Here is a 26,661-nt window from a genome sequence, read left to right as displayed (position 1 = left end):
TTCAGAATATATTCTCACATGAATACATCTATTTCTCTTGTATCCAAATTCAGGGTTTTTTGTTGCCAGCAATGTTGATTTAGTGTACACATACATAATCTGTATTCTCACGTTCTATAATTTTTCACCAGCAGTGTGAGAATGAGTTTCTAGGTAAACATTCTTTTGGGTTTTTTATTTAGATAGCGATATATAAATTTAAGAATTATGCGTGTATTTAGTGTGATTGGGGACTAATTAGATGTCATGACTAAGTATGTCCTTTGTTAGAAGTGTTTTAGCTAGATTTGAGAAAATTTATCCCTTTTTATACTTTGCAGGACTTCACTCATAACATCTAGGATTGGGTTTGTTTCGTTTTTTTTTTTTTTGTACTAACAAAACGTTGAACACGATCAAATTAATGTGAGATATTCTCCTCTCTTTTTGTCATTTCAGGTGATTGGGAGCACTGGAGTAAAAGAGTTCAGGAATATGTTTACCCAACAGATAATGTCCCAGACTATGCATCTATTCTAGTTCCAAATGTTGACAATACCAGAACTCAGTTTTTGATAAACACAATTGCAAAACAACAGAAAGTAAGTACAGGATTACTTTTTAAAGTATATGCCTACTATATGAAATAAATAGAAACCTACTTATGAAGTAACTGGGAGTAGTAATCATTCTTCATATTCTCTGTCTCTAGTCATTGTTGCCAGGTGCATCATTATTTACATATTGGTCTGTTTTTTTCTTAATATGAATCCTCTGTACTTATTTCTGTGCATGGGCAATATGTTTAAAGTATTCTTTTCATAAAATTATTTCTGTCATAGAAGTTTAACTCCAACAGTCAATCGTTTTTCTTAGAGAAAGACATAAAACCTTGTTCTTAGTCTTTACACCATATTCATTTTTCTGATTTGTGCTTTCTGGAATAGGGAAACAAGGAAAATAAATTTCATAAGGCAGTTCACTAAAAACCTGATATTGCTAGCCTTTACTATTTCTTTCTCTCATTAGGAAAACTGTAGTTAACTAATTTTTTAAACTGCAGTTACTAATCTTTTTGTCTCATTAGTTAACTGTAGTTCCAGCCAGTGCTGGAACCTGTTTTTTCTGTAAAATTCCGGGATTTGGACAGGAAGCCTGTTGACTGATTTTGATGAAACTGTTCCAGAGGCCATAATGTGGCTGTGCCTTTGATGTATCTGATACAAATTATGAAAACATGCAAAATTTATATTTGGAAACAAATAATTAATCTTTGTACATTAATGCCTTGGGAGATATTGATTATATTTCCAGGTACATTCTTTTGGTCATCATTGCAATAGAATAGCAAATGCTGAAATCTTCCAAAAAGAGTCTCTGAAACCTGGTATTTTCCACAATTCAGTGTTTCTGTGGTGTACCATTTATATCTTCCTCTCTTCAGTTGAAAAGTTTCAGTGTGCAATGGGACTTGTCTATGAGCAGAATGTTCCTCTCCATGAAAGCAGCAGGTTGCTTTGTTTTCAAGCATTTTTTATTTGGTAAGGTTTGATTTAATCACATATTGAACTGTGGTAGAGAAATATATTCCCCGCCCTGAGATCACAGCAGCATGAACTTTCTTTCCAGCTACAGCTGAATTACATGCACTAGATGAAACCAAAGTGGTGTTTTACAGGTCTGACTTCACTTGCTGGTTCTGCAAGTTTATTACTATAATCTGTGTTATCATGGTTAATCGATCTTTTGGATGTTCAAAAACAGGGTGAAGAATCAGACTATGTGGTATCACTGTGGCTATCTGTTGGAGAGCGTTATTTTAAAGCAGGAGCAAGTCAGTCAGGAGTACTTTTCAAATCTCCTGCAGGAATCTCCTGCATTATCAGCTTCAGTGGTCACAATCATAACTACATTTTGCAAACTGATTAAATTCCTTTCATGGAGTGGTTATAATATTGAAGTTAATACTATCTGTCAAAAACATAAGTAGGATGACAATCTGAGCTAGAAAAAACCATGGAGGATTCTTATATATCTGAAAAAAGAGCAGGGTTCTTCTCTAGCTCACTTTCATGAGATTAAATGGGAGATTTCTATAAAAGGTTTAAGAGAAAGGAAAGAAGTATTAATCCTTCGGTTCAGCAACTTTCTGATTTAGATTCAGATTTTGCCAAGATAAGAAGGAAACTGGTAAAGACTTTCTTCTTTCTTGACACATTTATTGTTGTTTGGTTTGGTTTTTTTTTTTCCCCCAGGGAAATGACACTTAGTGTACAGATCAACCAGAAAATCAGTTATATAATGTATATTTTAATACACAATATTAAGAGAAAACAGAAGTAAAATACTTGCTATCAAAGTATCAGCTTGAAACAAGAATTTTCTGCACCTTTAAGTTGAATAAGCCATCAGAGAGGAGTAAAAATGCTTTGAAAAATAGCAATAGATATAGTGAGGCATACATTAAGATAGTCTGAGTTGTAAGAGCCAAAAGTGCCACATTAGAAGCATCAAACACTGCTGTTATAAATACTGCAGCGATAAGGAGACAGAATAATTATATTCTCATCAAAAGGGAGTTTGTTTCCCAATAATAAAACAATCAGTAAGGAGAAACAAAGTTTGGGGAAAATTCTAATATTTCCTGACCGTCCTATGAACATCCTTGGCCAAAATCTGCTTTGTCAAAGCTGGATATCCTGACTAAGTAATTTAAAGACCCTGTGCAACAGCAATCATCTTGTTAAAAGTATTCTGAAAAAAATGCATTGGTTTCATATACCTGCATGGATGTTTAGAGGAAGAAGCAAGCATGTCCATGACAGGCAGTCGATGAAATTCAGGACAAAAAGCACAGGTCAAGCTTGGTTCCAATTCTGAAAAACATACTGTTGTCAGAGGACACATGGACTCTTTAAGGATCTAGAAGGCCTTTCTTGCTAAGTCAGTTTATGTCAGCATAATTAGACTGGGGAACCTGGGTAACAGACTTAAAATTCCAACTTACAAGAAGAGAAGGGGTGGATAGGAACCAGTGTTCCTTAGAGGAAGGATGATGTTCTCTTGAGGAAAGTTGAATAACTGCCTGCTTTGAAAACAGGTGATTTTCCTTTGTGGCTGTTAAGCAGTAGTAGTTCTCAGTTCCTTTTGTGAGTGGAATGTAAAACACGTTTCAGAGTTTCAATATTAAATTGCTTCCTCTCCTACCAGTTTCACTGGCCTGTCTAACAGGGGATATGAGCAGTACAATACTCACTGCAAATCAATTTTATGTATCTCCTCACACATTCAGTTTAGAGAAAAAGGTTGGATCGGGTATTTTAGACAATATACGGAAATATAAGAGGAGCTTCAAAAAGGACTATGTTTCCAGAGATGGAAAGCAACAGTCTTTTATCCATCTAATTGTTTCCTACCTTTACTAACATTTACCACAAAGCCATAGGTATTTCTGGGTCAGTTAGGACTTCTGTACACAGTTCAGTATCTGTTACTCTTGTAATTATTGTTACATTATGTCTATACAGAGCTTTAGATTATCTCTTTTAGTAATATGCTTGAGAGGGGATATAGCTAAATCTGATCTATACTGTATCGTTGCTTTAAGGACAGTGCTGGGAAGAAGGAACTAGCCTTCTATTACAAGCATGTGTCACAAAGGATACCTATAGCAAAAGCAAATAGTAGAAATTTTATATTCAAATTAAATGTCAGAGACTACTTTGCATTATAAAGAAAGCCTTCTTAGGGTCATCCACAACAAGAGACTGTTGTGGTGAATGTGTTAGAAAGTGGAGGAAGTTAGGGAACTGGAAGAAAAACCTCTAGTACATTCTCACTTCATCCTTTCTTTTTTGACTCTGTAAATAATTTGTCTTGGAGAACCTGGGTGCGATGAAAAACACATACTGTGTCACTGCATATGGAGACACAGGGAAAAACTACCAGAATAATATATCACTCAAAAGTAGGCACAGAAAGTATCCCTTTCTCTAAAATAGGTCTCTTATGCATATTTAATTATAAATTTTGATACTACCTATGTGATTTAAATATCTGTTACAGGCAGTTTTGCTCACAGGAGAACAGGGTACTGCAAAGACAGTCATGATTAAGGCATATGTGAAGAAATATGACCCAGAAGAACACTTGTCAAAATGCTTAAACTTTTCATCTGCCACAGAACCATTTATGTTTCAGGTAAAATATAGATTTTAAGCAGTTCTTGCATATCATTTCCTTGCTAAGTATTTAAAGTGTACTTAATTCTGATGATGAAAGAAATGATTTAGAAATAAAGTCTAAAGGATCTTTTTCCTCTAAGTCACTTAAACACTTCAGAAAATTCCATTAAAAAAAAAAAATACGCAGATCAAAATAAAATATACTCACTCACATAGAGATACATATATTCATGATTGCTGTGTGCTTTTTCAATATGGAATTCTAAGAATCCATTTTTTGCTGAAGAACTTTCCTTTTCATTTTTTTTAATGAAAATTTCTGTTATACTTCTTTGTTTTTTTCCTGATTCTTTACTTTATGTAATTGGCTTCAATGCTGATAATGAATTAATAATTTCTAAGTTTGAAAGCTTTTTGAAACTTCTCTGGCAGCCAGAGATGTGTTGTAGGACATAGTCCTAAGACCAGGGAATTGCACAGGAATAAGTGTGATGGACGGGAGAATAGGGTTCCTTAATGATGAATCAGAGATGAAACTACTAACAAAAAGAGGAAATTACTGGATAAGCGCTGTAGCAGAAAGCAATAAGTAACACATTTTTTAACAATACATTTTAAATATTGTTGCTTTAGATACAAAACAAGAACTTTCTTTAATTTTTAGAGGACGATAGAGAGTTATGTGGACAAACGCATTGGAAGTACTTATGGACCTCCTGGAGGCAGAAAAATGACTGTTTTTATTGATGATATCAATATGCCATTTATTAATGAATGGGGAGATCAGGTAAACTGTTTTTTAACAAATACGACTTATTCTCAAATTGTTGTGTTTTTTTTTTTTTTTAATGTACATGGGAATCAATGGACTTCCTCAATATTTTAATTAACTGTTAATTATTGGAAATGCTTTCTAATTATGGTATATTGATGAAGAAAAAAAGAGAGAAAATTAGATTCACTGATGAGACGTAGGATAATGGTGTTATATCTTACATTATCTCTACTTTCTCATATTTTTGTAAGACTAAATAAAAAGCATCACTGTACTAAAGTACCATATTATTAAGTTCAAGATTGACATTAACTTGAGAGCACCAGTAAACAAACTTTCTGCAAAACGGAAGTGTGATACCTTGGAGAAAGTAATAAAGGCTGTTTCCAAATTCAAGGGTAACACATTGGCTTGCAAACCGGATTAAGGATTTTTGGCTTTTGACGAGCCTATCTACAGCTTGGGTGCGTAACATTCATATGCCTATACAGACCCAAAATCAGGCAAAAGTGTCTCACAGTTCCTTCCCATAGTAGGTCTGAAGTATTTCCAGCCCAGGATGCTAGGTCTTCTGGAATGTCTATTCTAACATAAAGACCAAGTATGCTTACCATCACTTTTTTTAATTTGCTCAGAGTAAATAACAAATAAGAAACCTGGGGCCTCTGTGTACTTTTGAATGCTCTGGTTCCCTGGCTTCTGTGAGGCTCATAGTTTGTGTTAAGGCTGCTCATAGCATTGAGCTGGTTTGCTAACAGTGGGAGCAGTAGGTCTGGTCATGAGAGTGGGCTTGGGCATGTATTTAAGTGGCAGTATGGATATGAGTTTCTATGTAGACTGATTAGTTCTTTCTCTTCACGTTAGAAAGCTGTTTTTGTCTAAATGGAAGCCAAGCATGTGCTTTTAGTGTGTCTGAAGTGGAACCTGGCCTTCTACATAAATGCTGCCATATATCAGTTCTTTTGTTTGCATCATTTGCTCTCACTTGAGAGAACTTTAATTTTTTTAAAAAATTGAAACTAGCGTTGAATAACCCACAACACTGAGCTGCTTGACCATAGTCTAGAATATAAGTGGTTGCATTTGAGGAAAAGCCCTCACAGGCCCAGGCAGTGTTCAATAATAGGAAGGATTTCCATTATGGAAGGACCTCCACTAGGTCTTCCATTATGGCCCCAAGACATTGCTGAAGTATTTTTAATGGGATGATGGTTTGTGATAGGTGCCCTGCTGCATATCATGTGGCTTTGTTAGGGTATGTGAGCACATAAGGCTTGCTGAATATTGTTGGAGCAGTTGCTATGGGGGAAAACTCTGGTGCCTCCTGATCCATACAGGTGCTGTAGAGTGGAATGTGGAGTGGATAACCTTTTCAGAATAAACAGCTTCCTGTTTCAAAAAAGAATTATTTGTTTTGCTTCAAAGGACGCCAAAGGGAGAACTGAAAAGCATAGTTTGAACATCTGGAGCTGAATGTCCAGCAGCAAAATATGGAACAAACCAATTTTTTTTCCAGTTTATTGCCTTCAACTTTATTTAGTCAAAAGGAATACAAACACATTTTGTTGATATTATATGGTAGTACAACTCTGGAAGAATTCTCCTGCTGTTTAAAATGATGTAAACCAAGATCTCCCATATGACTAAAGAAGATAGTTTAATCTGAGTTTAGATTCAAGTGAAAACCTCTCTCTAGGGATTAGTGGTAGAGTTACAAGAAGAAATTAAATTACCAGGGTATATTTTCTTTTTTTCTTGTTTGAATTTCTAATTTGTACAAGTTACATAACCTTACAGGTAACAAATGAAATCGTTCGTCAGATGATGGAAATGAAAGGAATGTACAGCTTGGATAAACCTGGAGACTTCACTACAATTGTAGATGTACAATTAATAGCAGCAATGATACATCCTGGAGGAGGCCGTAATGATATTCCCCAGCGTTTAAAAAGACAGTTTTGTGTATTCAATTGTACATTGCCATCCAATGCATCCATAGACAAAATTTTTGGTATTTCTTTCTCTTGTTTTAGTATAAATTTTTTTTTCAGAATTGACTTAAAATATATAAAAGTATGTTCTCTTTCTCACTTTCATCATGCAAATTCACAGTACTTCCAGTGACACAACTTAAGCTGTATTACAGCAAAAATAGTGCTGTGGAAGAGAAATTAACCCCTTTAAATGCTTGTCTTTTTAATTTTGGACAAGAAAAATAATTAATAAGGAAATCACAGCATTTCCTGGAAGAATATGAGCACTTCTGTTACTATGTAGGTTACCATTCCACCTCTGCACTGTCTAAAATGTCCTCTGTTGCTAAAGTTCTCAATTCTGTCAACTTTGTCAATACAGTATATTGTTAAAAGCCAGCAGTTACTGCCAGTTGTTTCTACACTGGTTCAGAAAAGCCATGGACAAGAGAGACAAAAGTATTTCATCTGTAATTTAAAAGCGAATTAATGTTTTAAATAAGTACTTATATGTCTTACTCACAACCTACTTTGTTATACCCTACAACTTGAGATTAATTGTGTATTGCATTTTATCTTTTCAGGTATTATTGGCTGTGGATACTTTCATTCATGTAGAAAATTCAACCCTGAAGTATGTGATATGGTGAAAAAATTGGTCCCAGCAGGCAGAATATTGTGGCAGTGGACAAAGGTATAAATTACAGGGAAAGTTTTATCACAGTCAGTCTGAACAGAGTGCCTATTAGTGTAATTTAGGCACATACTCCTTAACATATCTGTAACAAGAAAAAAATGGGAGAAAGATGGGCTAAAAATGTTTTGGAGGTATAATCTGGAAAATATCAGATTTCAGTATACAAGACAGATGAATGGAAATATCAGTCCATTCATTCCTATAGTTTTACTCATGTTACCCGAAGCATTAATCACTACAGTTAAGCAACAGGGAGTGAAATTCTTCATAATTATAGTTTTTAATTTATAAAGCCCAGAGCAACACACGAAATAATTACATAAGATTTGGGGATTTACATTTAGTGCTAGATCCTGCTTCCAAACAAATGAGTATTTTTGATGACTTCTTAGAAAGAGTTTGCCCACGGGATTATGTGTGAAAATTAGTAGTTTTGTTATTTTTATATTTTACATGTGTTATTAATCACAAATTTACAGTTTATGTTATTCTTGATTCCTTCTAATTGTTACTGATTTTGAATATTAACAATATTTTTCTTTAGACAAAGATGTTGCCTACACCATCTAAATTCCACTATATATTCAACCTTCGAGACCTTTCTAGAATTTGGCAAGGAATGTTAACTATAAAGGCAGAAGAATGCAACAGTAGCACTGTCCTTCTAACGCTTTTTAAACATGAATGTACCAGAGTAATTGCTGACAGGTATAACTACTATAGCATTTTATATTTAATAGGTTTAGCCATTTACTTCATTTATGCTCATACATCTATAAAAATTCTTACTATGATAAACCTTATTAGGATGATATGGAAAACTTTGTTTTATTTTACATGCAGTCTGCATTGGGGTATTATCCCAACAAATGTCATGCTATGTACTGATAAATCAGACCAGTAATTGGATGGAGAACTCCAAAATATATGCATATTCTATGTTCTAACCTACTTTTTTTTTGCAATTATCTTTGGCTACACTCAGCCAGTTCCTGTAAAAAAGAGGATTGTACGGTGTCCTAAATTTATACACAAAGAATATTTTAAAATTGCTTTGATCTCATCACAGAAAAAGGCGTCGCATGCCTATGATTAAAAAATGGCCCATCTCCTCTAAATCTCATTTAAAATATTCATAAAACAGATATAGTTATAAGCTGTATATCTTAAAGATCCAGTAATATTATATAGTCATGCAGTCTCTGTTTCCATTCTGCTTTTACATTCCATAGTGGTTAGTATTATAATGTCATCACTAAGAACCTCTAACAATAATGAAGTATATAATGTATATCTAGGCTGTCTCTATACCACAATTATTTAGTATTCTTTTTCTTATTTGAAAACTCAGACCACTGTGTACAGATTTTTCATGTTTGTCCTATTTTCCTCTCAGTTGTATCACTGAAAAGGAAAAGAAGTAAAGATGAAAATTATTTTTTTTCTGTAGTTTGACGTTCACAGTTGGGATTCACTTTTGCTGGGGTCAAGGTGGTTCTTGCCTTTCATATTTACTAGTTATTACTGAGTATCATTCTTGACTGCTTCTCAGATTATCACAGCCACAGATAATCACAGTAGGCAAAGATCCTGATCTGTATCAAAACCATCTTGAACCTATGAACGGAAGCAGATACAGTTGTTTAAACAATGAAATGCAGTCACTAGTATTTGTGTTTGCAGGCTGTGTTTTATTTCAATCTGCATTACTTTCCCTCTCCCCCCCCCCCCCCCCCCGCCGTGTACATCCCCCTCTGTTAATTATGGATTTTGGTGTAAGAGGGATTGAAAATTAAGTCAGGTTGTAGTGACATATACTATCTTCCTTTCAGTATTCCTTATCTCATAGCAGTTTCGTAGGCAGTACTATAATAACGTAAATTATGCTATTCTGCTGCAGGGTGAAAGATGATAAGGGTCACTTAGCCATGGTTATTAGGGAAATCATTCAACCTTTTTCATCCTTTTTCATCTGAAAAACTAAATGGTCTGTCATTGCCTAGTTCTAGGTGAAAGTTGGAAAGTCAAGTTGTTTCTGTTTTATGTTTTATGTGATTGACTATTATACTTTAGAGTATGGAAACATTTAATTTCTGTGAATATTGCCTAATCCATTTCTGTGACTATTGTCTAATATGTATTGCCTGATATGTATTCTTCTTTGAAATGTTACAAGTTTTTTAGTATTTAATTATCTGTTTTTCTCCCTGCATAGCTAGAAATCTTTTTTTTTTTTTTTTTTTTTTTAAATTATACTAATGTATGATTTTTAGATTTATTACTCCTGAAGATACAGCCTGGTTTGATAAAACTATTACTAAAGCAGTTGAGGAATATGTGGATATGGGCTTAACAGAAGTTCTCCAAGCTGAACCATATTTTGTAGATTTTTTACGGGAGATGCCTGAACCAACTGGTGATGAACCAGAAGATTTTGTGTTTGAACAGCCAAAAATTTATGAGGAGGTATTTCATTTTACACCTAAAATACTAGGCACTGAAGTTTTCCTTTAATTATTAAGTATGTTATATTGCTGAACTTATATCATACAGAAAGTTTTGTTGAATACCTACCACGTTTTTTGTGAAGATATATCTAGATTTTTCTGGTTAATATGCAATAAATCATTTTAGTGATGTTAAAGTTAATAATGCCATATAAATGTAGCTTATTCATTCCTATTCGCTTTGCTCCTTTTTTTCCCACCATTAGCAGAAAATTTCTGCTTAAACACAACTACAATCATTACAGTGAATTAACAAAATAATTTCATTATGCGTGGTCAATACATGAACTCAAGTTTGTGTAAAAATGTCAGTGCAGTTTTAAATTCTGAAGGGCCATGCTAGTATTGTTACTGGGTTGTTTTGTTTTGTTTCTTTCTTTCTTTGTTTTTTCAGATTCCAAGCTTTGAATTTCTTTGTGAAAAATTGCAAATGTATCAGAGACAATACAATGAATGTATTAGAGGATCATTTCTTGATTTGGTGTTTTTTAAGGATGCAATGACACATCTTATTAAGGTTTGGGGTTTGTTACTTTTTTGTTAGTTAAACTGTTGCAACAGTGTTCCTGATTTGGGCAAGCTGTGCTTAGAGGGCACATTTTGAAAAGCTACTCTCATCTCCAAATTTGCTTGCCATCTTTGCCTAGTCATTTTCAAGAACTACGAAAGAGCTACAGTTATTTTGCCTGTTTGTATGCTTTGTAATAAGCACCTTATTTTATATATTTGTTTAAGCTTCTGTGTATTCAGAGGCATGAAGATTTTCCTCGATAGGAAAGGTGAGGTCATAAAGAGGCACATTTATATTTTTGTATATAGAATGATTTTTAATCATTAAGAATTCAAAGAAGACTTCACAGGTATCTGTACCTGAAAAGTCACCAAAACAATGTGAGGTATAATCTGATTGGATGAGAGACATGAGAGGAAATGTAAATCAGGGCTGCAGTAGAATCAGTGTGTAGGGTAGAGGAAAGTCTCTGTTTACAATCAGTTGAACCCCTATTCAGAAAGGAAGATATAAGGAAAGAATTCATCTGAAGTCAGAATCCAATTCACAAGGGAAAAATAAAGTGCTACACATGAGATTTGTTTGAAGTGCTGTGCCTCAGGTTTAATAAGTTGTGTTCGCTATCTCAGGAATTACTTAAACTTGATGATCTGTTTACTGAAAGACACATAGAAGGCAGGGTGAAACCAAAACAGGAGGAGATATTTGGTTCTTCTCTAGATGACCTCAAGTGAAGTAAATGATTTGGTTTGCTTTGCATTTAAACAGAATAAAATAATTTTATTTTTAAATACAGTTCCTGTGATGCTAGGTGAATTTCAGAAGACCTTGAAAGTCTCTGATACTTCATTTCCATTGGAAAGTTTTAACCAGAATACCTGGGATATGCCGTTAGGTAGTAAAAAGGACCCCTGCTGTCACTGTGGCGACAATAAATTTAGTCACCCTCATAATTTCACATCTAGACTTCTATTTTAATATGGTTATCTGAATAGGCTCAGAGGGAACTATGCATAAACCCAAAATTTCTTTGAAGGAAAAAATGAATAGAATTTGAAGGCTTGATGTAGATGCTCATCTTTTGCATTTTGTACATAATTTACACGAGGAGCAAAGCAAACTGTAGCATCTTAAAAGTAACAGAGCTCTAACACGTAATAAAACCGAGGAAGATATGATGTAGATAGAGGAGATGTGTAAAAAAGCAATAACATAGTAAATTTCTAATCCAGCTTTTGTATCTGGGAGACTTGTTAAGAAAGCTATCTCAAAGGAAACATTGAAGGTAGATAAAATAGAAGATAACACTAAATGATAGTTTAAATGTGTCCAAGTCTTTCAGACTCTTAAAATTAGGAATGTAATATGTTTATCCTTCTAGCTAAAGTTTTTTTTACTGATATTTTTAAACACACTCAGGATGATGATATCTTCAACATAAAATGGAGCTCAAAATGTCTCCCTTTATGTATTTAAATTGCATGTTTAACTATAACCATCCTATATTTTTACGTGAGCCTTTTTCATTAGCTACACAAAATTCCTAAGGAATGTACAAGTGTTCTTTTGAGAGGAAAAATTTTCTGCAAGTATCCTTTTAATAATCTTTACACTGTGCTCCAGTAAATAAAGTGTAGAGTATAACAGATTTTTAATTTTGCCAATTAACATTTTAATTTAAATTTATTAAGGAACTTTTCTTCCATTTTTTCCTTTATAGATTTCCCGGATAATTCGGACAGCATACGGAAATGCTTTACTTGTTGGAGTTGGTGGTTCTGGAAAACAAAGTCTTTCAAGGTTGGCCTCATTTATTGCTGGCTATAAAATATTTCAGATCACTTTAACCAGGTAAGAAATGCAAGAAATATATAAATTCAGTTCATGCTATTGCTTTCTCTTTATACAGTCATAACATTATATTTTTAAGAGCTTTTTTTTTTTTTTTTTTTTTCCCATTTTGTCACTATTATACAACGTGGAAAACAGTAAATTCTTATCTGGTTTGTACATAACATTGGATTAAGTTTGAGCTGAAAAAGTTGGACCATGTGTTAGCTTTCCTGACCCCCCAAAATATGTATGTTTGCACTATCATATGTAAAACACTATAATCTGAAAATAGCAGTATTCAGAGTTGTTTTGAATTAACAGGTAATATTTCTTATTCCTCCTAGATCCTATAACGTAAGCAATCTGTCAGATGATTTAAAATTGTTGTATAGAACAGCTGGAGTAGAAGGACAAGGCATCACTTTTATTTTCACTGATAATGACATAAAAGAGGAGTCATTTTTGGAATATATTAATAACCTTCTGTCTTCAGGCGAGGTAAGAGTCTCAACATGACAGGCAATGTACTTTAGCAGCAGAAAACTGCAGAATTTGTTCCCACCAGTTTATTTCTATTTATTTTGGTAAGAAATTGTAGGATCAATAATGGTTAACTCTAAAATATCTCAACTTTTAAAACAAGGAGTGCTCTTGGTTTGGAGTTCCTTTATGTCTACTTCAGTGTAAGCCAGGAAAAGATAGGGAGCTGTGATATTTCAGTAGCCTTTTTAAATGAGTATTCACTGGCCAGTCAAGATCTGTACTCTTCCTGAGTTAGATTTACTAGTTTTTAATGGAGTTACATGAAGTCTAAATCAGGGACAAATTTGGTTTTTAATCTGTCTAAACCATATATATGCAGAGAGAGAGAGAGAGATACAGATGTAAACAGACAAATATTTGTAAACTCTATAAAAATTACATCCATGCAATTTATTTTCTTATCAATTTTAATTTTATATAAAGATTTCTAATTTATTTGCTCGGGATGAATTGGATGAAATCACCCAAGGGTTAATACCTGTGATGAAAAAAGAGATGCCTCGGTGTCCTCCTACCTTTGATAATCTTTATGAATATTTTTTAACTCGGGCAAAGAAGAACTTGCATGTTGTCCTCTGCTTTTCTCCAGTAAGTTTTTTCTTCGTATCTGTCTTCCTTACTTCCATTAGCAAACTACTCTATAAGGTGTGACAAGATTATTCAAGCTTTATATTTTTAAGGAGATTTAAAGATGAATAAAAAGATTACTGAAGTCTGGTTATAATTGCTGAGATAATAGAAGTAATAGTACAATTGTCAGAACTCAAAATACTTAAAAACTAAATAATTCCTTACACGTTAGAGTAATTTTTTTTTCCTCCTGGCATATTCTTTCCTAATACAAATCAATGAATATATCTTTGTGAAATTCTTCCTTGTTACCTGAAAACAAGAATTTAATGGAAATTTAAATAAGTTAATTGAGGTTTTAAAATAGTAAGAAACATATTTGTCATGAACTTCTTTCTTCAAATTTCATAAAATATTGAATGTTGGAAGTTTATATATTATAATATACTTATATAGAAGGAAAAGCCGCAGGGTGTTCTAAACAGAAAATTAGAAGGAAAAAAAATAGACTATTTAGTTGTTTATATGAATTAAACATTTTGATCAACCTAATTATGTATCATATCATAAATTAACAGTGTTGCTCTCTTTAGATTGGTGAGAAGTTCCGTGCACGTTCTTTGAAATTTCCTGGTCTCATATCAGGGTGCACCATGGATTGGTTCAGTCGATGGCCCAAGGAAGCTCTTGTAGCTGTAGCCAGTTATTTTCTCTCGGAATTTAAAATAATCTGCTCTGCATCAGTTAAAACACAAGTAGTGGAAACCATGGGTCTCTTTCATGATATAGTTTCAGAAAGCTGTGAGAATTATTTCCAAAGGTAATATTTTACACAAATGCAATAATTAATCCCCAAAGAGTTGCTACTGATAGTATTTTTTTAAGTCATTGTGTTATATGAATCAATAAGTGTCTTTTAAGGCTAATAAAAAAATAACTCTGCTATATCAATATATGCAAAGGCCATGAAAAGTAGTTACTATTATGTTGCAAATTCATTATCTTCATTCCCACTATTCAACAAGCTTTAACATTGCTTATGTTGATAAAAACAATGTAATTGGAAATAAGGGTTTGCATTTTGAAGAAATTTGATTTTGACTGAATTAAAGACTTAATTTATATAATCTTCTGTTTCATTGGAAGTAATCAAATGGCTGTACATACCAAAAATATGTACTAAGTTGATGTCAGCAATATACTATGTTTTAGGTATCGAAGAAGATCTTATGTAACACCTAAATCCTATCTCTCTTTCATCAATGGCTACAAAGAAGTTTATACTGAAAAGTTAGAGAGTATTAATGAACAAGCTGAACGTATGCGAATTGGTAAGCAAAATAGGGATAAATATATATTTCCATATATGGTCTCAAATGATCTGTGTTTTTAATATTTGACCACTTATTCAGTGGTCACTTAAAATCAATTCTGCTGGATCACAGTTCAAAACTGGTAGCATATGAGGACCATTTCCAAGCATTCCAGCTATCACCAGTTCACAATTATTCTCTTACAGAAATGCCTCAAAGAAGCTGCCAGCTTAATCATGCATCTCAGCATCATATTAAACTTTAATATTTCCAATTTAGCATTTGTAATAGAAAGTAGAACCTGAAAATGGCCAGAGAGAGCATCTGATTTACTAGTGTAGAGAGAGACATCTGTAAACACAGTTATTAATTTACTTCTAGACTTGTCTATGGAAATTCTAGATCTGAATGCTTCACAGTTGATTTATTTCAGATTTCTGCTCTAGCTGTTACTTGTGGTAATTTTATAACTAGGGATCTGAAATACAGTAAAGTATGATTGAAATGTTCTTCTAATTTTGGATATCTGTTTGAAATTACCTAATTTTTGGCATTAGATTAGTACTTAATGGGTTCAAAATACATTTCCAGTTTCCTCTCGTTTGCATCTGGACATGCTTTTGTAAATCTACAAAGGCAACTGAATAGCTTAGGAAACTTAGTCTTTATGGGGAAAGATACTATATATAAATCTAACAGATTAGAGAATTCTACATGGTAAGATTTTTCATACAAAGGTAAAAGGATGTAGCATTTAGACAATGATTAACAATGAAACTGGTACACCTCACATGAGGAAAAGAATAGAATAAGAATGTGTAGATATTTATTTTATTCAAAAACTGTTTGCTGAATTAGAGTGGACTTTGGAGGAGTAAGTGACCCTCAATATTTTCACATTATGCAAATTTCCCTGTATGGATCTGTTGCCAGTTCTAGAAATTAGAACTTATCATTAGTCCTGCTTGAGATGAGGATAAAGTCTGAGTGCCTTGAAGATTTCTGAGGGTGGAGGGTTTTTTCTGTATTCTTTCTCCAGTTCTTCTGTTTTCAAAGAAAATTTAAAAGAAGTAATCTAAGTAGCTTCAGCACTGTCAAGAAAATTTCACGTGTAGATTTTCCTAGCCTCTCACATGATATTATCAATAATTCCTTACGTGGTCTTCAAAAGAAAATGACCATGTACATGTAAATCTTCTACTGCAGCATCTTTATATAATTGATGCTCAGAAAATCATCTCTGTCAGTTTACAGGCAATACTAATGCCAGTTAGAAAATATTCTAAATAGTTTCACTTGCATCAAAAAAATGTATTGTAAAACAGCAAAAATACTGGTCATCCCTGACTCCAAACGTGCTCTGCTGTTTACTGCATCCTAAGGAACTTTCTCAAAAAGTTTGTTATGAATTATTTAGCTACTGTCTCACACATCTGTCCTTTAATCCTTAGTCTTTCATCACTTAATGTCAAAAAGATTTAGAAGGTTAAAAAGATTAGCCATGAAAGTAGTTTCTGTTTGTTAGGAGATTATCCTGATATGGGATTTAAATTTTATGTTATTAAACTCAGCTGAGATAATGTCACTCTTTTCATCTCCTTGTTGAAATGTTTTTCCTGTATGTAATGATGTCTGGGCCAATTCAAGATGCTTGTAAAGCAGCAAAATTGTAACAAATACCTCGATCAATATTGGTTTCTAGAAAGTCCCTGGCTTGAGCATGCTGAAAGTATGCTTGCCAGCATATGTATACAATTAATATATTTCAAAAGCTAGAAGTAATCTCTTTTCTGCTTTGTCACTTTGGGTGAAAAATCTTGGAAGACAGATGAAGAAAAGCCTGAGATCCAATGACAATTACAATTATTTCTGAATGCTTAACATCTTGTGTCTTCTCTCAGAATCCATCTCGGGAATCCTTGGTAGAGTACCACATGTGTAGATAATGTCTTTTGATATAGTACAGTGGTTCTACAAGACCTCAGTTTAGCTTTGACAAATTGGGCATGTCATCCATTTGAGCAACTTGTTGCTAGATCTCCTGCTAATTAAAAGTGACAGAAATTACATCCTTGAAGTGCTAAGAGTACTGTGGCTTAGTATCTTAATAAAGATTTTTATAATTTTTCTATGTTCACTACTTTTCTGCAGTCATCATTCAGACAAGTTACAAAATACATTGACAAGAGATAAAGATTACTTTGATTCTTTCTATAGGTTCCAAATATATCCTGACTTTTTAAACTGCTTTAGATAAGTTGTAGCTGATATAAGTAAGGTTCTTACATGGAGTTCTACATATCCCTCTGAAAAATACTATTCCTCTTTCTAATGCCTAAATCAGGTGTTCTTTTATGACTACAAGCACTAAAAACAATTATCTGCTGGCATGCTACTGTTGTAATGTTTCTTGTGATTGGAAGTGTGCAGGGGACTTGAAGAAGCTATAAAGGTTTCTTATTTATAACAGAAATTCTTCAGTTCTTCTTGTTCTGAGTATTCCCATTCTTTGTCCGTCTTTCTTTCTTCTCACTCTAGGATTGTAGCAGGGAAAGCTAATGCAGCAAAGGGTATCACTTTCCCTTTCATAGCTTCTCTTTCAGAACATTTTTTATAGTGAAGTAAACCATTTTGGAAATTGCTGCCAGAGGAGTGGCAGGTGGGGGCAGAATGTTAGTGTGTATGTACCTCTATCCCTCAGAGTATTTTAGGAAGTGGCATGTGTCTGGGAAAAGGAAACATCTAAAACATCTCTCTTGTCTCCCAGTCAATGTCTTCCAGTGAATATACCTTTGAACTTTATTGTTGAGCATGGCAAAATAGCCTGTCTTTTGGCAATAAAGAGCCTGTAGAATAGCAGTAGTCTGATCATGAGGCAGCTGTGTCAGAAGAACAAGGAATGTGCTAGGAGAGAATGCTGTCTGTGTGAAATGCGGTAACAGAAAAGTGGAGAGACATCACAAAGAAACATTGCACATCACAGAGAAAATCGCAATATAACTGCAAGTGTGCTCTGACTCTAGCCTTTAGGGAGAGAGAGAGATAAGGGGAATGCTTCCAGACAAGTTGTAAGATTTTAAGATTCAGCAATGGAGAGGAGAGGCTAGAGAGGCTTCAGCATGCAATGTGGATCTCAGTTATAGCCAAAAATCTGTTCTCAAATCTATGAGCAAGAGACAAGAGAGAAAAAAATGCATGAATGCATGGGAAAGACTGAATATATAACAATTATAGAGGAAGCAAACTCCTCTCTTTCTGGGCAACTATTAGCGTAAGGCTGAATGGCCTCTATGGATGGTTGCTTCAGCACATGTAAGAGCTATGATGGGACTGACCCTAAACCAGGTGAGTGCAGATGCATTTATGTGCTTTTCTGCAGTTTCTGTCACCTGGGACAAGAGAGGGTAAGCTCAATATGCAGGAGCTGGAGATTGTAATCTTGCTGTGACCTTTGGGTCCATATTTGGTGACTTCACTTCTCACTTCTTTCTAGAAAGAACTCCCTATTGGAAGGCAGTTATGGATCCTAATATTTATGTCATTTCCTCATGCAATGATACAAATGCAGTATCAGTCTGATTTTTCTGATTGTCCTGTGACTTTATAACACAATGTATCCCTGACATACCCCTCCCGCCCCGTTGTTTTTTTTTTTCTTAAGTCTATATAATGAGAGTAAGGATATATTTTATTGCAGGTAATATCCCAGCTATACACTTTTCGGTACTGTTTACAGCTATAACAAACTAAAACTAAGAAGTATGGATTTCTCTTTTGAAGAATCAAGCTTGTTTATAATCATTTTGCACCTTGTGAAATTATCCATGAAATGTGAATAGTAAGCACAATTGTGATAGTATGACTGCTTACACCAGCTTTCTCTCCTTTACACAAATTGAAATGAGAACACAAGGTGCAAGGTATTTGGGATCTAGAGCTAGATTGTATTATCTAACTAGGAAAAAAATAGTTTTCATTTTTTTGAATTTTATCTTTTACTTAATAGGTCTGTCTAAGCTGATGGAGGCCAGTGAATCTGTTGCTAAACTCTCTCGGGAGCTGGCCGTTAAGGAGAAGGAACTGGCTTTGGCATCTGTTAAGGCAGATGAGGTAAGTACTTGAGTGTTAAATAGTAAAAGGCAGCGGATATCACCAGGACAGATAGTGGGGTAAAGGGCTATTGCAGAATTTTCTCATAATTTGTACATGCCCAAAAATGTGCATCGTGGTCTAAAATGAGGTTTCACTCCTCTCTCTGTAGCATGTTGATTCAGCATTTGCTTCTGAAAGTGAGGCACTTTAAGACTGCAACAGAAGTTGAGTGCCTTCCTTGGTCTCCTCCCATTTCTTACCCTTTCCTATAAGCATCAGGTTTCATTTTTTATTTCATGTTTTTTTTTTGTGCTTGATTGATGTTTAATAAATTTGGGGTTGTATGTGCGCTTATTTGCAGGTAAGAAGTTAACAGGTGATAACAGGACTTTACTATTTCAAAATTCCTTAGAAAAAAGTTCATCGCAGTTCAGCTTCATATTTTGTCTTTTACATTAACAAGGTGTCCTTGTGTTCATGAGATTGGTGGTCTGGTAGAAATGTAGTTTCCAAAATGACTCTCTGGAAAGGTGTGTTAGGGAATGTATTAATATAGGCATTCTGTTTTCTGAAAGATACCATAATGTTATGATGGTGCATATTTAATATGCACTGGTGAGCAAACTTTTGGCCAGTGATGTCTAAGGGACTGCCTTCATAGGCCTTTTATCTCATAAGAGAGAAAATTATGACAGAAAGGGATGAAACGATACTTCTCACATCTCAGGAGTATGTCAGATATGCTGGTAGACTTTACTTTGTTTAATGTTTATATTTGATATACATTTTGAAATAGCTCTCTGGCAGTCATTCACATAGCCTCTTACCTGTCAACTTTTTCAATAGGGCACTACTTATGAGTCATCAGAAGTAGAAAACATATGGACAAATAATAAAAGAACAGACTTTTATTTAAACTACATGTAATATTGTTCATATTCTGTATATTTCTTTCTTTCCCTTAGTAGTGAGCCCTATAGAAAACAGAATTGGATTTCACAAAAAAAAAAAAAAAAAAAAAAAAAAAAAAGGGATTTGGGGATTTTATCTGTCTTTTTTTTCTCACAGGTATTTGAGAGCATTATTTATATTCTTGTAAATGCATACAGAGTGCTAGCCTTGACCCTATAGCTGATACTGGTCAAAAAACATTCTGGCACTAACTGTACGTCACACATGCACAAGAGAATTAAAAATATATGTACTGAAGAACCAGACACAAATGGATAACTTCATTATCTGAATTCACATGGGACTGTTCTTTGAATAGACTAATTAAAAGTGAGTCTTTTTAGACTAAAGGAGTAAAAGAGATGCTGATCATTGGTGCAAATGGTTTGCCACATCCCATTAGTTTTATTAGCTATACTATTTTTATTTTTAGCTGCAGAATTATAGTGAAAAAAGCAAATACTTATTGTATTGAAAAAGTATAGGTTCAAATAGGATAAACATCCATCATAGGATAAAAAACTGGCTTTAAAAGCCACTGAAAGGTCTTATAACCATTACAAAAATAATTCATTTTTTACTATCCAACTCCTGCTGAGATACTCATATGATATTTCTTTGTGGGGATTCTGTAAATGGTATTAATTTTTATTCCATACTTATATAATGCCGTATATAGTTAGGGTTAGCTTTATATTTTCCTGTATAATAGCCTTTACATATCTGTTTTCTCTTGTGTCTGATAACTTAATCAGTTGTTCCACCATTTTGATTTATACATTTAATGTGTTTATTATCAATTCCAGGTTCTAGCAGAAGTCACAGAAAGTGCTGAAGCTGCAGCTAAAGTAAAAAATGAAGTCCAAGGTGTGAAAGATAAAGCACAGAAAATCGTAGATGAAATTGATTTAGAAAAAGTGAAAGCAGAGAGTAAACTGGAGGCAGCTAAACCAGCATTAGAAGAAGCAGAAGCTGCACTGAATGTGAATAAAATTCTTACATTTTGATTAGTTTAGTACTAATTAGTATTTAATTAGTTTAGTTTGAGTCACCTGTGAAAGAAAGGCTAGAGCCACCAACATGCAATTGTCACTTGGTTTTGACTGGTGTCACCAGCTCTTCACAGTTGGTGATCATGTCTGGTGAATATTTATGGATCTCACATTTTGCTTTGAACACATAGAGATTATTTCATGGTATTTGTTCCGCTTACACCCTAATACTTGATCATTATGAAGGTGTAAATCTTTCAAAAAGTTACAGATGTCTTTAGGATATCTGTTATTCTGAATTCAAGAGAATACTTCTTGTACTAAAAGAATATTTTTTTCTTCATATTTAACTAGTTGTATCTTTCTTTTAAGAGGAATAAAAGGCTGTCTCTTCACCCAAAACCGTTTAATTTGGAGAGAAAGAGGAAACAAAGGGGATTCAGGGTGATCAGAATCAGGGTTAAGAAATTTGGAGGCATTGCTGCAGTACATAATTTCATTATTCTGTTCAGAACAATTAAAAAGTAAAGAACTCTGGAATCAGAAATCAGTGATGTATTACATTTCTTAAGTCTTCTGTTCCAGTTACCAGAATTTATGTGACAAAAAATATTGAGCAGAAAAAGCCAGAAAAGGAGCATTGTTTGCCCTTACACTGACATTTAGATAATGAGATAAATGAAATTTCCAAAAATGGTTACAATATTCACTTTTAAAATGTGTAGACTCATATATTATCCTGTGGTTTCTATAATGTGTCTGTAACTACTCCTTCTAGACAGGCAGTGGCATGTGTGTATTTTGTAGACACAAATTAATATGTTAGTTTTGAAATTTGCAATCATTTATTATTTTTGTATTAATTATTGAACTAAGCAAAGTGTCAGTGATGCTACTAGAAAATGAAGTAAAAAAGTGGTATCTCATACCTATAATAACTTAAAAAACAACAAAAATAACCAAATCCATCTCAGCATAAATGGTGACACTTAACCCTTAGAAATCCAAAATAGTATTTTACCAAGGAAACTGCTTTTAATTAAGTCCTATGCAATTTTACAATATGCTTTTCTTCAGTCACTTAGACTGACAAGTTAAATTAATACTGCTGTCCCATATATTTAAATTTGATTGAGTGATGTCTTTAGCATTAGAAAAATATTCTTGTCTAATATATATTCATTAAAATTATTAAAGTTTCATGAAACTATGAAATTTATTACAGTAAGCCCAGTTACTCCTTTTTTTTTTTTTTGTATGTACTTAGTACAAACTTGCCTCAGAGAAAAGTATGACAAACAAACATTAAAATCAAGATATTGAATGGGAAAATAGAATAATAATATTGATGCAGGATTCTGTTACATTTTTGTTCAAATAGACCATCAAACCAGTGGATATTGCTACTGTTAGAAAACTTGCAAAACCTCCTCACCTAATTATGAGGATCATGGACTGTTGTCTGCTATTATTCCAAAAGCAAGTAGATCCAGTTACCATGGATCCAGAAAAGCCTTGTTGCAAGCCATCATGGGGAGAATCATTAAAAGTAAGTAGAGTTTTCAAACAGTGTTTCTTAAACATCAGAAATAGTGATTTGCATATCAGAGAATTTATGATGCTGTTTGCTCAGGACAGAATTTTGTAAAAACGCAAACATACTGTTTTAAGATAGGCATAGTATATAGATAGAGTTTATTTTGTAGCTAGTAGTAGTTGAATTGCTTAGAGACTTTTGCAGTAGGAGCTTTAGATTTTCCTTGTCCTATTCCTGGCATATGACCTAATGGCAAATAAATAAGTCATATCAATCATGTTAACCATACATGAGAAGGGCATTCTGGAAAACCCCTCTTTCTCTTTGGGAACTTGTAGGTTCACATTTAAACAGTCTTTTCTGATCCTCCCATGCTCCTTGATTGTTTGAAAGATTATTTGACTGACTAAGATAGTAGGTTTTCCCATTCTGCATTTCAATATTCCTGTCCCAAATTCCTTGGTTAGACAGCCATCTCTTCCTTTTGGACTTTGATCTTCTCTCAGGATACTCTTTTATTTCCATGCCTTCTCCTGACATTCTTTAAATTCTGTTCTACCTCTATTCGTGTATTAATTTGCCAATATTATTGCCTCGATTTTTTTGTCATGCAAATGAAGAAAAAATATATATTTTGGATATTAATAGAACTCTTGCTTTTTATTTAAGCTTTTCCAGGAATTAAGAAATCATGAAACCTTTTTATTTTCTGACATAATGAAATGGGATAAGCAGTTGTTCCATGAGTTGCCTTTAACATGTTAAACATTTGTTAGAAAAAAGTTAAAACCAATGATTTCCCTTTACAGAAGAATTTAGATTGCATTTCACAAATGCATAAGCAGATTTTTGGCATTCTTTAGATAAGTCACAAATGTATCTCTGAGGCTTTATCTCGGTTCAGTTCTTTTTATGAAATGCTGCTTCTTAAATGCTTTTTAAATGGCAACACAGGAATGTGAAAGATGGAAAGTACATCAATAACTTTCAAGCTTAGTTACTGGAGTGTAACTGCTTAAATCTTTAAAATAATTGAAGGCATGTGGGAGGAGTTACAACTGAATATCACACTTATAATATTACCTGTATGGATTACCTTTCTTTACAGAAGAATTTTAGGAACTTTTTTTTTAACATACTCACCTATGAACAAGCTTTTGAATGCAAAATGTGTAAATAGCTTATAAATATCCTGTGTTGTTTTTTGCAGCTTATGAGTGGCCCATTCTTGCAGAGTCTACAGCAGTTCCCTAAGGATACAATCAATGAAGAGACTGTAGAATTACTCCAGCCTTACTTTCACATGGAAGACTATACACTGGAGTATGGTAAAAAGGTGTGTGGTAATGTGGCGGGACTTCTCTCTTGGACACAAGCCATGGCAGTATTTTATGGTGTTAACAAAGAAGTCTTACCTCTTAAGGTAATACATCATCTCTTGCTTTCTGTTTGCTTTCCATGTAATTTAATTTCATTTACTTTAATAGTAGTAAGAAAGATTTAAAAAATGTATTTAGATAAATTTATTCAGACATAATTGCCTGTAGACTTCAGTGGCTAAGGATGATAAAAGCAGAAAAAAACATTCTCTTCTTGATTCTAGACAGAACACAGAACAAAAAATTAGCCTAGATTAAATTTATGTGCTCTGGTTTACTATGTTCAGTGAAAGCTGTTTTCAGTATTTGTTTTTATTATGTTATAATTACTTTATAATTGTTTTCAAAATGTTGTACCAGGAGAGGATCTTCATTCCTTCTCTGAAGAGTCCTGCAAACAGAGGTTTGCAGCTATTTTACCTTCTTTGCTTTCACAAGATAATGTAGAGGGAGTGGAGGACTGATATCTTGGCCAAATATTGGCATTCTGAAGAGATTCAGAGCTCGCATCAGTAAAGGAGTTATGTTGCAATAGAGGGAGCCAAACTGAGTAAAACATTTTTAAGTCATTTTTACTTTAGTGTGGGTGTTTTTTTTGATGTTTGTGAACATTTGAATAAAAAATTTTATCAGAGGTAAAGACCATATAGAAACTCAAATATGGTCATTATTGCTTTTTGGATGACAAGTATTTGATCCCTATATGTAGCACAGTTTACCAACAAAAAAAAATGTAAAAGGGAAAGTATCTGAATGGTGATTCCAAATCTTTTCCACATTTTTTTGTCACTGGTAGAAGTATTATTTACAAAAACAACATTAATGCAGACTGATGATTCAAAAAAATTATTTAATGAATTTCCTGTGTTCAGCATAAATATCGGTTTAGGAGCAATGGGAAGATTCACTGTTTTAGGACCATGGTTTTCTAGTGGGTAAAAGCTATATTCTTAGCTGATAAAGGACCAATCTCATGTTGTTGTGATTGTTGATCGCTACAGAATGTACAAATAAAAAGAAATAATAAAACATATAATCAAGCAAGGAGATTGAGTGTTCCTTTAGGCTAATCAGTATGTACAGATCAGAAACCTTACTTCCTTAACCAGCTTCTTTAAATGTAAATTAAAAAAAAAAAAAATAAAGTTAACAATGTGTAGTAGGAACCTTGAGTGCTACATTGTTATTTAACAAAAAAAATCATATCTGCAGTATATATGTGACATCGTTTTCAGATTAAATATTTTAAATATTTATATAAATATTAATATTAAAGTTATTTTGATGTATTATTGTCTCATGATTACCAACTAAGCAGGCTTAAAATAATTCATCAAAGTATATTCAAATCTTGTATGATTATTGTTTTAACATTTCTTCTCTTTGCAGGCTAACTTGGTAAAACAGGAAGGCCACCTGAAAATAGCTAATGCAGAATTAGCAAAAGCTCAGGAGGCATTAGATGAAAAGCAGGCTGAACTGGATAAAGTACAGGCAAAGTTTGATGCAGCAATGAAGGAGAAAATGGTGAGATAAAAGTATTTTAGTATTACGAAAAATGCTTGCATACAATACTGTTATGTAATCAGGAATCAATACAAACAGGCATTTAGGGCCTGCTACCTTGAATGACATGGATGAGGTTCAGGTATAAAAATAAGAGATTTAAATCTATGTTCTCTCATATTTCCTTTTTTCTGTGAATAAGAATATATTAGAAAATAGATGCACTTAGAGTTCTCAAGAATGAGTTTTAATTAAATAAAATAGTTATAATAAATATAAGAGGATGGAAAACATATGTAAAATAACTCTTTTGATTTTTGCATTCTATTATTAAGTGGGACGTTTTTTCAATTTTAGGACTTACTGAATGATGCAGAAACATGCAGAAGAAAGATGCAAGCAGCCTCTGCGCTTATAGATGGACTGAGTGGAGAGAAAGTTAGGTGGACTCAGCAAAGTAAAGAATTTAAATCTCAGATTAACAGGTATCTAATTCATCAGAGAAAAAAAATACATGTAAAAACTGAAAAGCTAGTAAGCAATTTAGTAGCTTTAATAGTTGTGCTTCATTTTCCTCCTGGGAATGTTAATATTTTCTCCCATAAGTGAATACCTGAGTGCTGAGCGCTTGTATTTCAGTTCAGAACAATACCTCTGATTTTGGAATTTATTTCCAAAGGTATTATTTCTAGTGCAGTTATGTGCCTGTATTACAGCTGCCTCTCCTGCCCCCCTAACACTGCACTTTATTCCCGTATTTCCAATAGGCGGGAGGTAGGGATGATCTAAGGCTGACACTAAGAAGGCAAATGGAAGAATTCCTAGCCTAATACTGCATAGGAAAAGAGACATCCCTTTTGATATTAGTTATGGCACATTTGAATAAAAGAAGGAGGCCTAGAGACCAGACAGTAACCCTTATCCCATAGTCTGTGTGTTGAAACACATGTGGGACAGTAGGCCTTATTCTGAGAAACGTGGGAGTCCCCATTATGTTGCTGCAAAAATGACAAGATGTTGAGCAGCCTAGGAGCCAGAGATCCTATCTGTCTAGAAAACAGGAAACCAGCCAAAATGGTTGCTAAAGGTAAAGACCCTGAAAGTTGAGGCTCAGCTTCTGTGGAATACTTCTGTTTCCATAAATTTCCTATGGGGAAATTGGGCATTTCTGGTGAGGTCTGCTCATTCCAAGAGAATTAAGTTTGTACCTTTTGATAAATATGGTATTGCAGACATATTTTTAAGAAATAAATCCATTTCTTGCTTCAGTTATGAAAGAAAGAGTAGTTGTTATCAGGGCTTTATTACTTTGTAGGGGT

The 26,661-nt window shown here is 33.7% G+C and overlaps 1 protein-coding gene across 1 annotated transcript in view; it reads left to right on the top strand.

The window, feature by feature from the left end:
- DNAH8 (dynein axonemal heavy chain 8) overlaps positions 1 to 26,661 on the top strand; it is a gene marked incomplete at its 3' end in the record, with an annotated part of 145,633 nt that overhangs the window by 81,382 nt on the left and 37,590 nt on the right. Inside the window, exons 53-71 of the mRNA XM_082307343.1 lie at positions 439 to 581; positions 4,045 to 4,179; positions 4,828 to 4,950; positions 6,736 to 6,949; positions 7,496 to 7,605; positions 8,153 to 8,316; positions 9,882 to 10,074; positions 10,510 to 10,632; positions 12,347 to 12,477; positions 12,804 to 12,957; positions 13,426 to 13,590; positions 14,166 to 14,392; positions 14,785 to 14,903; positions 18,892 to 18,995; positions 20,735 to 20,911; positions 22,302 to 22,469; positions 23,668 to 23,880; positions 25,226 to 25,363; positions 25,700 to 25,827. Coding sequence (XP_082163469.1) covers positions 439 to 581; positions 4,045 to 4,179; positions 4,828 to 4,950; positions 6,736 to 6,949; positions 7,496 to 7,605; positions 8,153 to 8,316; positions 9,882 to 10,074; positions 10,510 to 10,632; positions 12,347 to 12,477; positions 12,804 to 12,957; positions 13,426 to 13,590; positions 14,166 to 14,392; positions 14,785 to 14,903; positions 18,892 to 18,995; positions 20,735 to 20,911; positions 22,302 to 22,469; positions 23,668 to 23,880; positions 25,226 to 25,363; positions 25,700 to 25,827 — 2,929 coding nt within the window. The remainder of the gene's footprint in view (positions 1 to 438; positions 582 to 4,044; positions 4,180 to 4,827; positions 4,951 to 6,735; positions 6,950 to 7,495; positions 7,606 to 8,152; positions 8,317 to 9,881; positions 10,075 to 10,509; positions 10,633 to 12,346; positions 12,478 to 12,803; positions 12,958 to 13,425; positions 13,591 to 14,165; positions 14,393 to 14,784; positions 14,904 to 18,891; positions 18,996 to 20,734; positions 20,912 to 22,301; positions 22,470 to 23,667; positions 23,881 to 25,225; positions 25,364 to 25,699; positions 25,828 to 26,661) is intronic.

This window comes from Platalea leucorodia, assembly GCF_965183815.1.
Source record: "Platalea leucorodia genome assembly, chromosome: 3".
Lineage (NCBI taxonomy): Eukaryota > Metazoa > Chordata > Aves > Pelecaniformes > Threskiornithidae > Platalea > Platalea leucorodia.
Note: the sequence above shows the minus strand (reverse complement) of the source record. Positions and strands in the feature narration are given on the sequence as shown.